Source organism: Colobus angolensis, unplaced genomic scaffold (assembly GCF_000951035.1).
Source record: "Colobus angolensis palliatus isolate OR3802 unplaced genomic scaffold, Cang.pa_1.0 Scaffold169, whole genome shotgun sequence".
NCBI lineage: Eukaryota > Metazoa > Chordata > Mammalia > Primates > Cercopithecidae > Colobus > Colobus angolensis.
In genome coordinates, this window is record NW_012114810.1 from 2231430 (window position 1) to 2243560 (window position 12131).

General features: G+C 50.2%; 1 protein-coding gene across 1 annotated transcript; it reads right to left on the reverse strand.

The window, feature by feature from the left end:
• Window positions 1-3364: 3364 nt before the first annotated feature.
• Window positions 3365-10777, reverse strand: THEM5 (thioesterase superfamily member 5). The gene is given in 6 exon segments (XM_011937905.1): window positions 3365-3457; window positions 3782-3906; window positions 4226-4336; window positions 7348-7486; window positions 9503-9704; window positions 10655-10777. Coding segments are annotated over 6 exon segments (744 nt in total). The 3' UTR covers window positions 3365-3413.
• Between the last annotated feature and the right edge of the window lie 1354 nt (window positions 10778-12131).

The window sequence follows — 12131 nt, forward strand, 5'->3', positions numbered from 1 at the left end:
CCTGAACCACAGAAAGGATATTAGTGGGCAACTGGCAAAATCTGAATAAAGTTTGTAGATTATAAAAAAAAACAACAGACAAAAAACATATAGTTAGACTATATTTTCTTTCTTTTTTTTTTTTGAGACGGAGTCTCGCTGTCATCCAGGCTGGAGTGCAGTGGCACCATCTTGGCTCACTGCAGCCTATGCCTCCCAGGTTCAAGCAATTCTCCTACCTCAGCCTCACAAGTAGCTGGGACTACAGGCGAGTGCCACCACACCTGGGTAATTTTTGTTTTTTTTTTTAATTTTTAGTAGAGACGGGGTTTCACCATATTGGCCAGGCTGGAGTTAGACCATACTTTCTTTTTTTTTTTTTTTTTTTTTTTTTGAGACGGAGTCTTGCTCTGTTGCCTGGGCTGGAGTGCAGTGGCCGGATCTCAGCTCACTGCAAGCTCCGCCTCCTGGGTTTACGCCATTCTCCTGCCTCAGCCTCCGGAGTAGCTGGGACTACAGGCGCCCGCCACCTCGCCCGGCTAGTTTTTTGTATTTTTTAGTAGAGACGGGTTTCACCGTGTTAGCCAGGATGGTCTCGATCTCCTGACCTCGTGATCCGCCCATCTCGGCCTCCCAAAGTGCTGGGATTACAGGCTTGAGCCACCGCGCCCGGCCTAGACCATACTTTCTAATCAGCCTTCTTTGCAGTTTGGTGGGGCTTTGTGACTGAGTTCTGGCCAATGGAACCACTTGGAGGCCTGGCCCAGAACATCTCCCTGTGGATTCTCTCATCTGGCAACTGGATGCCAACACCAAGGATGATTTTGGAGTCATGTTTTGGAGATGACAAAGCTTTTGTCAGCCAGGTTCCTGAATGACTCCTAGACAACCATGGGCTGGACTTTGAGTGAGAAATGCATTCTATTTGAAGATATGGGTTAAGCTACTGAGATTTAAAGGCTTACCTGTTTCAACATTTGGTTTTATCATACCTAATAACAAAGTCCTTTATAATATGGCCTGGAAGCCTTAATTCTTTGGTAAACCTTCTCTAATCTTGACCTCTTCCTGAACATTCCCTCCACCTACTAACCTCAGTGGAATTCTGGCTGTCTCAAGACAGGACACCTCTTCTCTTATAGCCCTCCCTGTGGAAGCTGGTCTCACCCTTCTCCTCCCCAGGCTCAGAGGAGCTACAGACTTCTTCTGGATAGCCATTGCCTCCTCCATTGTTCTTCTCCCTCACAGCAAATCTTTTCTCCTTAGAAATGTGTACCAGCCATGTTGCTGTCTTTCCTCCCCTTCCACTGTTCTCATCTGACTCATCCACCATTGCCCCTGGGTTTTGCCAGCTGGCTCCCACCTTCCTTTCTCCTAAGGTTGGTGCCACTCCAGATACCTGTTTTCTACCAGCAGCTGGGCGCTCAGGAGGTCTTGGTCACACATGTACCTGGTACCTGTTTTCCTGATCCCTACAGCAGCTTTTCCAAACCATCCCCCTTCCTCCCGACCTCTTTCCCCACTGATGGCCTTGCCTTCCATTTCACTGAGAAAGTTGAAGCACTCCGGGTTGAATCCCCTCAACTTCCTGTCCTGCTCTGTACTCTACCTCCTTCCTTTCGGTCTCAGAGTCATGCTGACGTTCTCCCATGGCTCCCAAGGCAGCTCTAAGAAAGCTGTTCTGTTGGATGACACCTCTGTCCCTCTTTCTCCTAAAAGTTTTAGCCTCTTTCCACTAGCAATTAAAATACAGTCAAATATCTGTCCTTGAATAACAACAACAACATTCCTAGAAAGAAGCATCTACATTCATTTCCTCATTCCCTGTTCATATTTTCATCCACTGTAATCTGGATTTTTGTCCCATTGCCTCCTCCTCACTTCCGGTCTGCATAAGGCATTCCCAGGGGTTTCATGTCACACTTTTTTTTTTGGGACGGAGTTTTGCTCTTGTTGCCCAGGCTGGAGTGCAATGGCATGATCTCGGCTCACTGCAGCCTCTGTCTCCTGGGTTCAAGTGATTCTCCTGCCTCAGCCTCCTGAGTAGCTGGGATTACAGGCATGTGCCACCACACCTGGCTAATTTTTTGTGTTTTTAGTAGAGATGAGGTTTCTCCATGTTGGTCAGGCTGGTCTCGAAATCCCGACCAGCCTCTTGACTCTCAAATCACTCAGATCATCCGCCTGCCTCGGCCTCCCAAAGTGCTGGGATTACAGGCATGAGCCACCGTGACCGGCCTCATGTCACATTTTATATTGGCTCACAATTTGAGTCAGTAGCTTATCTCTCCGAGCTCCATATCACAATATCCACGTTCCTGCTGGCACTTGCCACATGGTACAAGTTCCATGGGCACTTCAAGCTCAACGCATGTAAAACTGAGCTCATTGTTTACCCCCATCTCTTTCTGTATTTCTAGTGATAACCACCTGGAAACCCATAAGCCAGAAACTTGGAGTCATCCTAGACAGCTCTTCTTCACAGATCCACATTGTATAACTAGTGGCAAAGTCCTGCATTTCCTGTATTTGTAACATTTTTCCATATCTCTCAGCTTCGCAGCTCTGACCCCTGCAGGCTCTCTAGTGTAAAGCCTGCAGGGATCTCCTAACCAGCGCTCCTGCCTTCAGTCTTGCTGATGCCTTACTGCCACTGAGTCATCTTTCTAAATAACAAAGCTCTGTCACTCCCCAGCCCAAGCCCTTTAGAGGCTCCCTGCTGCCTGCAAGACAAAGTTCCAGCTCTCCAGCAGGGATTATGAAGCCTTCCTGTGGCTTGCTCCTGCCCACCTTCTTTCCCTAGATGCCTGCCCTCCTCAACACCTTGCTCTTCTTCAAAGTCCCTGTACACTTTCACACCTCTGCTCCTTTGTCTTACTTTCCCTCTGCCTGGGATATCCTCCCCTCCTCTGCCTGCCTAGTGAACACCACTTAACTTTTGAGACAGTTCAGGAAGAGCTTCTTCTAGAAGATGTTTTCTGATTACTTTTGTAGAGTAAAATTGCCCCCTCCTTCCTCTGAGACGACACTGCATTCATGATGGAAGCCAGGGTGGGTGTGGGAGGAGCATGATAGGGCACTCTGTGACTTGGCACCTCACCTCCGCATTGTGCATCTTGAGGCTGGGGCCCTGTCTTTCACTTCTGGGTGCCTGGTGCCTGACACAGTGTCTGACACCTGGCGGGTACTCAGTAAATCTTTTCAGTCGGTGCTGAGTGGGAAGGTGGGTATATGGGATGCCCTGGAAGGATTTTTATTTCCAACCACAGAAAGGCCTTGGGCCGAGAACGGGGCTGTGAGACTTTATTTACTCAGAGAAAAGGGTCCTTTCCCTTGCCTCACCAACTGCTTCTTGAGGACCCCTTCTTGCTCTTTGGTGGGTCCCAGGCAGGCAGGGGAGGCAGTGGGAGGCTCTCCTGCAGGCAGAGTGACTGTTACTGGGGAGACTCTTCTTCTAGCTGCAGCTGAAGGAAAACACCTGCAAGAGAAGGGTTAGCTGAGCTGCAAGAGCTGCACTGAGATGGCAGGAGTTTGATGGACACTCTGAGCATTTGGCTCCAAATTACCCATTACCTGGGTCTTGTCCTTTCATTACAGGTTGGATAACTCATACATAGAAAAAAAAAATCCTAGTTCTGCTCTCCCTCACTTCATCTGTGTCCCCAGTAGGTGCCCTACCCCTTCCCTAAAGAAGCTAGACTGCCACTTGGGATGAATCCTTGGCATCTTTCCTTCCTCCTGTTTGTTCTGGGGGTGGGTGGTGGCAGGACAGGGCCTGGGGCTGGGCTGGGGGCTCCTTTACCTGAGGACTTGGTGTAAACTGTCTGCTGGTCTCTGCTGTGGGCGATGCAGGACATGTCAAGCTTCTGGTCCTCAATCTTTTCCACTTCTGTGTCCATTACAACCAGAGAGCTCATGGGGATCAAGCTGGGAGAGGAGGCAGCTTAGCCCATCTTTCATGTTAACCTGGCTCCCCATCCCTTCATTCTCTGTGTCCTCTTTCCTCTCTTCATCCCTCCCTGCCTTGAGGACTCATAAGCGGCCCTGGGCTCACGGCCTTTTTGTCAGCTACCAAAGTTGGACAGCAGAGGCTGTGTCCTGGTCAGGGACTAGAGGGACTGCTTGGGAGTGGGCTGGGGAAGGAGAGTGGCAGGCAGGGCTCCCACACCCCAGTTGCTGAGGATGGCCACTCCCAGGGATGAAAAGGGCTGTGACTTTGGTCAATGCCCCAAAGGCCCGTACTTACTTTTTGAACCTGATGTTGAAGCTTAGCGTGAACAGCCCCTCTCCAGCCAGGAAGGCAGTTTTAGAAAAAGTCTCGTCCATCATGGCTGCCAGGGACCTGCCGTGGGTAAACCTGGGGGTGGGGGTAAGGTGAGGAGCAAGGCCTGAGCTGGGGCCGCTGGGCAGATCCCCTCACTGGGCCTTCCCTCCCTCCTGTGGTGACCCTACCTCTCCCTTTCCCTAGACCCTTCCAAACATAGACCTTCAGCCTCAGGGCAGCCAAATAGGAAAGAAGGAAACAGCTGCATCCCATCTGATCAAACCCGTCAAAATCAACTGAGCTTTTCTGTTTTGCTTCAGCATGCTTTTGTAGCCACTGATACAACTATTTTATTTCATCAAGGAAAAGTTTTTTTTTTCTGATAAAGTTAATAGAAAACATTTTTCTGATTCATTACCTAATTGCTGGCAACAATTGCCATAATTTGGAAGGATGGGCATATACAGGAAATGAAAAAGTCCCTGAACTTTGTGACTCAGTCTTTGAGGCACAACCCTGGGCTGTTTCTCACCTTACCAGTCACTACAGTCAGTGCGGGGCCCACATCTCAAGATAAGTAAATGTGAAACATAACTTATGACCTATCAAGGGCTGGCATGACACACGTCTGTGCAGCATTGCCACAGAAAGCAGAGAGCCCGCTTCAGCAGGCTCAATGCTGAAATTGAGCCGAAATGCTCAAATGCCGCAGACATTTTCTTTATTCAGAATGCACAGAATGGCTGGTCACAGTGGCTCACACCTGTAATCCCAGCACTTTGGGAGGCCGAGGTGGGTGGATCACTTGAGGTCAGGAGTTCGAGACCAGCTTGGCCAATATGGTGAAACTCTGTCTCTACTAAAAAATACAAAAATTAGACAGTGTGGTGGCAAGTGCCTGTAACTCAGCTTCTCGAGAGGCTGAGACATGAGAATCGCTTGAACCTGGTGGATGGAGGTTGCAGTGAGCTGAGATTGCTCCACTGCACTCCAGTCTGGGCAACAGATCAAGACTTTGTCTCAAAAAACAAACAAACAAATGAAAAAAACCCATAAAATGTTCATTCTTGCTTATGCAAGCTTCATGTCAGCTACTTCATGGTTGGCTAATTTGGGGAAAATAGAAAGGCACCCAATTTTAGAATTCAATTAACACCAAACAGATTTGAGTCCCTGATTTTCAAAAGCACAGTCCCAATTCTCCATGGAGCCAGATCAGCTGTCCACACTGTACTGCCATGGGTTACCCTCCGGCTCCTGTGACCAGTGGCTTTTCCAGATCCTTCCCTCCCTGCTTCTTTGGTCCCTACCCACCCAGTTGGACTCCTTGTCCCACAGCTCACTACCTGTTTGATCTTGAGCAAATTGCTAAACCGTTCTGAGCCTTAGTTTTTCCACCATGAATTTCACAATTCCGATCTCAGCGGATTAAATAAACAAATGTTTGCAAACATAATTTACACACTTTCTTTTTTTTTTTTTTGAGATGGAGTCTCGCTCTGTCACCCAGGCTGGAGTGCAGTGGTGCGATCTTGGCTCACTGCAACCACCACCTTCCAGGTTCAAGTGATTCTCTCACCTCAGCCTCCCAAGTAGCTGGGATTATAGGCGCTTGCCACCACGCCGAGCTGATTTTTGTATTTTTAGTAGAGACGAGATTTCGCCATGTAGGCCAGGCTGGTCTCAAACTCCTGGCCTCAGGTGATCTGCCTGCCTTGGCCTCCCAAAGTGCTGGGATTACAGGCGTGAGCCACCGCGCCCGGCCAGATAATTTACACACTTCTTAAGCACTTCCCTCTCTGCCTCCCAAATTGCTTGAAAGCGGGTAAAAAGAGTTGGTGTCAAAGGACTCGAGACCAACTCTCTCCGCCTTGTCCTCACTGGCCGGCCTAGGGACCCATTGGCCAGTATGCGGATCTACAGAGTAGCTCTTGGCCAGCGAGTAACTCCTCCTTCCCACTCCCCATGGTCTAGGGGCCTCGTGGATACTAATCTCTTCTCTAGATCCCCAATCCCTCAATCCACTGACTGCCTCAGTGTTGGATGGTCCTCCTCTGCTTCTTTGGCCTCACCTCCATCAGCTCCTAAATAAAAGTCAGCCATGCTTCAGCCATGCTTCAGAAGGGAGGGAGTTCACGGCCTGGACAAGGCTCGGAGCAATTCCCTAGTATCTGCACATCCTAGTGGGAGCAGTGTCCCTGTGGAGGACTCCTTTGGGATGGCCAAAGTGACTGAAGGCTACAGATGGCATCCACAGCCTCTGGAGGCCCTGACATCTATTTAGCACTCTGGATTCTATTTAACCCCAGTTAAGCCCCTCTCAGGCTTCAGGACCCTAAAGCCACTCCTGCCCTCTCTTGTCTCTCTTTCCCTTGCAGGAGCTCCAGCACCACCTCCAGCCTTCAGTGACCATCTGGAGCAGGCACAGGGATAGAGGATAAGGGGGACAACTATGGAGTGGAAAGTGGAGTGGAGAAAACAGTGGACTTGGAATCTCACCTTCCAGATCTGACTGTCCTGGATCTGACTTTGATTGCGGTGCTGCCATGGGCAAGTTACTTTAGCTGTGTGCACCTCCATTTCCCCATGGGTAGAACGTGGGTTTTGGATAGAAGTGTCTGATAGCTGTACTATCAGTTCATGAGCATGTACACATAGGCCCATAATATCATATCTCTGGTCATCCTGGCAGGTAGATATTATTGCCCCAGGTTTCAGGTAAGAAGACTAAAGACCAGGGGTCAAATTGCTTGCTCGGAGTCCCACAGCCAGCAGCAGCCGAGCAGGACAGGAAGTCAGAGTCTAGATTCCAGATCTTGCCCTCTTCCAAGTGTACCACATTCTTTTCAAGGTGGCCTCTCAGGTCTTTGTCTGGAAAATTTTGAGACTTTGATGAGGAGCCCTTATCTGCACATTGGGTATTAGGCCAGATAACCCTGTGTGTCCTTCTAGGCCTGGTATTGTGAGGCTGAAGCCCAGTGCCCTACACTCTCATCCTCACCCCTTAGAGAAAGATGGAGTCTCCAGTGCCAGCGTGGTGGGTGCTGAACCTGCCCTGCTGAGTCAAGCCCAGGAGGCAGCCAAGGTCCTACCAGTGACCTTACCCTGGGGGCCCCTCCAGGTAGGGGCCTGGTTGGAAAAGACAGACCGACTTCTTCTTGGATGGCTGGAAAAAGATGACGTACTCAAAGCCTTGTCCTTCCACTTGGATGCACCTGGTGAAGATGCGACAGTCACCTTTGTCTGGGGAGAGATGGGCAGTGTCGCAGCCAGAGAAGGGAGGGCATGGTCAGGATACAGCACCATTTGGTTGAGTCTTGCCTCTGGTATAAGATTAAGGAGAGAGAACCAGAGTACACCGAAGGGGTGGCCTGCCCCTCCACACCTGTGGGTGTTTCTTGTTAGGTAGAACGAGAGACTTGAGAAAAGAAATGAGACACAGAGACAAAGTATAGAGAAAGAAAAGTGGGCCCAGGGGACCGGCGCTCAGCTTACAGAGGACCCGTGCCAGCACCGGTCTCTGAGTTCCCTCAGTGTTTATTGATCATTATCTTTACCATCTTAGAAAAGGGAAGTGGCAGGCTAATAGGATCATGGTAGGGAGAAGGTCAGCAGTAAGACATATGAATAAAGATCTCTGTGACATGAACAAGTTTAAGGAAAAGTGCTATGCCTTGATATGAATATGCAAACATCTCCATAAACCTTTTTAGTGCATAAAGAGCAGCATTGCCGCTAGCACGTCCCACCTTCAGCCCTAAGGTGGTTTTCCCCTTTGTCAGTAAATAGAACATACAATCGGGTTTTACACGGAGATGTTTCATTGCCCAGGGACAGGCAGGAGACAGATGCTATTCTCTATCTCAACTGCCAAGAGGCCTTCTTTCCTCTTATACTAGTCCTCCTCACCATAGACCCTTCATGGGTGTCAGGCTGGGGGACGATTAGGTCTTTCCCTTCCCAGGAGGCCATGTTTCAGACTCTCACATGGAGAGAAACCTTGGACAATACCTAGCTTTCATAGGCAGAGGTCCCTGCAGTGCATGTGTCCCTGGGTACTTGAGATTAAGAGAATGGTGATGACTTTTAACCAGCAAGCTGCCTTGAGGTACTTGTTTAACAAAGCACATCCTGCACAGCCCAAAATCCCTTAAACCTTGAATCACCACAGCACATGTCTCTTGCAAGGACAAGGTTGGGGGTAGGGTCACAGATTAACAGCATCCCAAATACAGAACAAAATGGAGTCTCTTATGTCTACTTCTTTCTATATAGACACAGTAATAGTCTGAACTCTCTTTCTTTTCCCCACAGGACACCAGGTCCACCCCCAGGGAGCCTTCCCTTTGGGAGCAGGGGCACAATTGCTGTCCTCACAGAACCTTTCCGACTCAGGGAGAAACATGCAGGAAGTGCCCTGGCTGAGAATGGAGATAGGATCAGGGCCAGGGCAAGACTTTAGGAGACCATAAGCATTGAAAATTGAAAATGTAATTACTCATGTAACTCACATATAATTCGAAAGAATAATACTAAACAGTAAAATAAGAGCAGAAAAGTTCATCAAAGTTCTGATTTTTTTCCCAAGACAACTACCACTACTATATCCTTTTTTGGAAGTACAAAATTCTTAAAAAAAAAATTATGTTGGTATCTCTGCTTTGTTTGTGCCATAAACCCAAGGGTAGTCTGTCCTCTGTACCACTCCTTCATCACTAGGCAGGAAGACCACATATATGAGTGAGAGAGACAGGAAGATACACATGCGTGCACGTGCGAGTGTGCACACACACGAAGGTGGAAGCTCTATCATTAGGATCCGATAGGTGTTTCAGAAGTGCTGCTCCAGACCCGGCAAAGCAGGGATGGTGTGCAGGGCCTCCAGTGGAAAGGGTGTGAGGTCCAAGGGCTTTCATGGGGTTGGGGCGGAAGGCTTGGGATGAGGCTTGATAGTTAGGGAGGGGCAGTCAGCGAGAAGTCAGGGCGGGAGCTGGGCTGGCCGTCCTCCAGTGGAGACATGCTTGGCTGGGAGCAAAGGTGGGCCCACCAAGGTGTGCTGCTTCAGATGGGAGGAGGGGAGCTGGAGACCTGAGAGGACACCCGCCCCCTATTGCCTGGGGCTGCAGCATGAGGGGTGGAGTTGGATAGCAGGAAGAACTGGGCTGAGAACTGGAAGGCGGTCCGTGAAGTTGCTTCTCAGAGTCTTAGAACACAGGGAAGGGCTGCCTGGGGGGTGTGTGCTCATGGTCCTATCCTTACCCGAGGAAACTGCCAGTCCAGATGGGAGCTTGAGTCCTTAGTTGTGGTCTCCGTTAGACTTGAAGGAGGGCAGCTTGATCCAGCCGCTAGACTTGGTCTTCTCCAGAAATTCTTGGTCCAGGCTCAGTATGTCCAAACACCAGCTGGCATCGGGAAGAGCATCATCCTTCAAGTCTGTCTTCTCTGGCAAGAATCTTGAGAACTGGGCAGGAAAAATCAGAATGACTAGACAGTGTCCTGGAGTGGGACTGCTGCATGGACTGAGGACCTCTAAACAGCTGCTCCTGGGTGCTGGGGCTTCTCCATCCCTTCTGCCAGAGTATTGATCCAAGGCAAAGGGCCCATCTTCCTTGCAGGGGGTTTGCGGACCCGTATGGGTGATGGGGCCCAGGGATGCTAAAGAGCAAGGGAAGGGTGGGCAGGGAGTGGGGCCAGAGATGATGGGCATGCTGCTCGATGTGGTGCATTACCCCTGTCCTGCTTAAAACATGTGAGCAGTTCTTTAAAGTTGACAACTGCTCATGTTAGCCTCACTGTACAGATGGGGAAACTGAGGGAATATGGCCAAGGTTGCCAAGCATGTGAATGTGAGAGCTGGTGGTCGCACTAGACACTGTCTCCTCTGCAGGGCAGGGACACAGTTGTTGAGGACCACTCTAGCAACCCCCACCTCAGGGGCTACTCCAGCTCTGCCCACTGCTGTGGGCCTGCCTGGGCAGGGTGGCTCCTTTGAAACATGTTTGGGCCCCCACAGAGGTGTGGTGACGTAAGGAAGTCCTCTGTAGCATCACCTGCTCACACACCAGAAACAACTGTGGGCAGCATGTGAGCTGCTTGTCAATGCCACAGACAGGGTCCTCTGTCTGGAGATACCTCAGCTTTGCTGCAATAGTCTGAGTCCCACAGGAGGAAAGCGATTTGTTGGTGGCCACACAAGATTCAGAGCCAGATGCAGGTCTCCTGGTGGTTTTAGTTTTGAATGGGGGCTACTTGGTATCCCAGGACACCTTCTCTTTGCCAAATCAAATTGCTCCTCCGAACACTGCCCACCTGCCCTGGCCATGGGCTGGGAAGAGGAGATTTGGGGTGCTCCTTAAGCCCTAGGCTTCTGGGAAAACACTGCCCATCTGGCTGAGTTGGGAACTCGCTCACCATGGAGTCTGTGGAGGATCCAAATGCTGAGGCAGGGTTGAGTCTGGGCAGGATACGGGGGGCCCCAAGAAGGCCTCTGTGGTGGCCAAGTCTTGCTGCCACCTGGAAGCCTCTCCTTATCATGGCCAAGTGCAAGGATCTGGCCCTGCTTGGATGGAGGGTCTTGGCTGACTCCCAAGGAGTGCTTTCAGCTGCACTTGGGGCCACTTCTCTCCCTTCTGCTGCAGGCTTTCTTTCAGAGCGCTAGGCAAGGCTGGGCTGGCGTGCTGCAACACCCACAGATGCTCAGCGCCTTTAACTGGTCTAAGAGCCCCACCCAGTGCTTGGGGAGGGGCAGATGCTGCTTGGGCATGAAAAGGCAGCAGGACTGGCTTGAGTTGCAAAAGGAGTAAACAAGTACATAAACAAATAGTATGGGGTATATAGAGCCTTGGAGAGCTGCCTGGTGGTTCTGAGGGAAAATCCAAGAATATTTCCAGAAGGATAAGGGAAGCCTGTCCCTTGATTGGAGGGTGCTGGTGGAGTGTTTGTGGTATGTGCTCTGCAGTGTATACCAGACTGAAAACTCTGGTATGATTTTGTGACTCAGAAAACCAACTCACAGCCTTAGACACCTCTTTTGTTTGTGTGTGTGTGTGTGTGAGAGAGAGAGAGAGAGAGACAGACAGATGGAGTTTTGCTCTTGTTGCCCAAGCTAGAGAGCAATGGCACAATCTCGGCTCACTGCAACCCCGGCCTCCGGGTTCAAGTGATTCTCCTGCCTCAGCCTCTGGAGTAGCTGAGGCACATACCACCACACCCAGCTAATTTTTGTATTTTTTTTTTTTTTTTTTTTTTTCTAGAGATGGGGTTTTGCCATGTTAGCCAGACTGGTCTTGAACTCTTGACCTTAGGTGATCTGCCCACCTCAGCTTCCCAAAGTGCTGGGATTACAGGCATGAGCCACTGCACCCGGCCGACACCTCTTCTTATGTCCCAGACAAGGGTTAGCACAGAAGAGTCTCACCTGCTGGTCTCTGGTTGGGGATAGGAGTTGGGGGTTGGGGAGGGCTTGATGGGGAGGGCAGAAAATAATTTGGGAGGAAACAACTTGGCAGGTATACTCTCATGCTTTGGGAACCCCATGCCCAGGGAGTGGCTGATGTCAGCAGGCAGTGCTGGGAGTGAGGTGAGCGTGGCAGTGAGGCTTTGTGAGTGGGAAGGGACACTCAGCCAACATCTGCAAGGCGGTGGGCTTTATTTGGTGGCATTGTGTCTTCTATTGAATTTAAACTGCCAATTTTCGATTAAAAGTCGCAGTTTTAGCAGCTGGGCGCAGTGGCTCATGCCTGTAATCCCAGCACTTTGGGAGGCCGAGGCGGGCAGATCACGAGGTCAGCAGATCGAGACCATCCTGCCTAACACGGTGAAACCTCGTCTCTACTAAAAATACAAAAAATTAGCTGGGCGTGGTGGTGGGCTCCTATAGTCCCAGCTA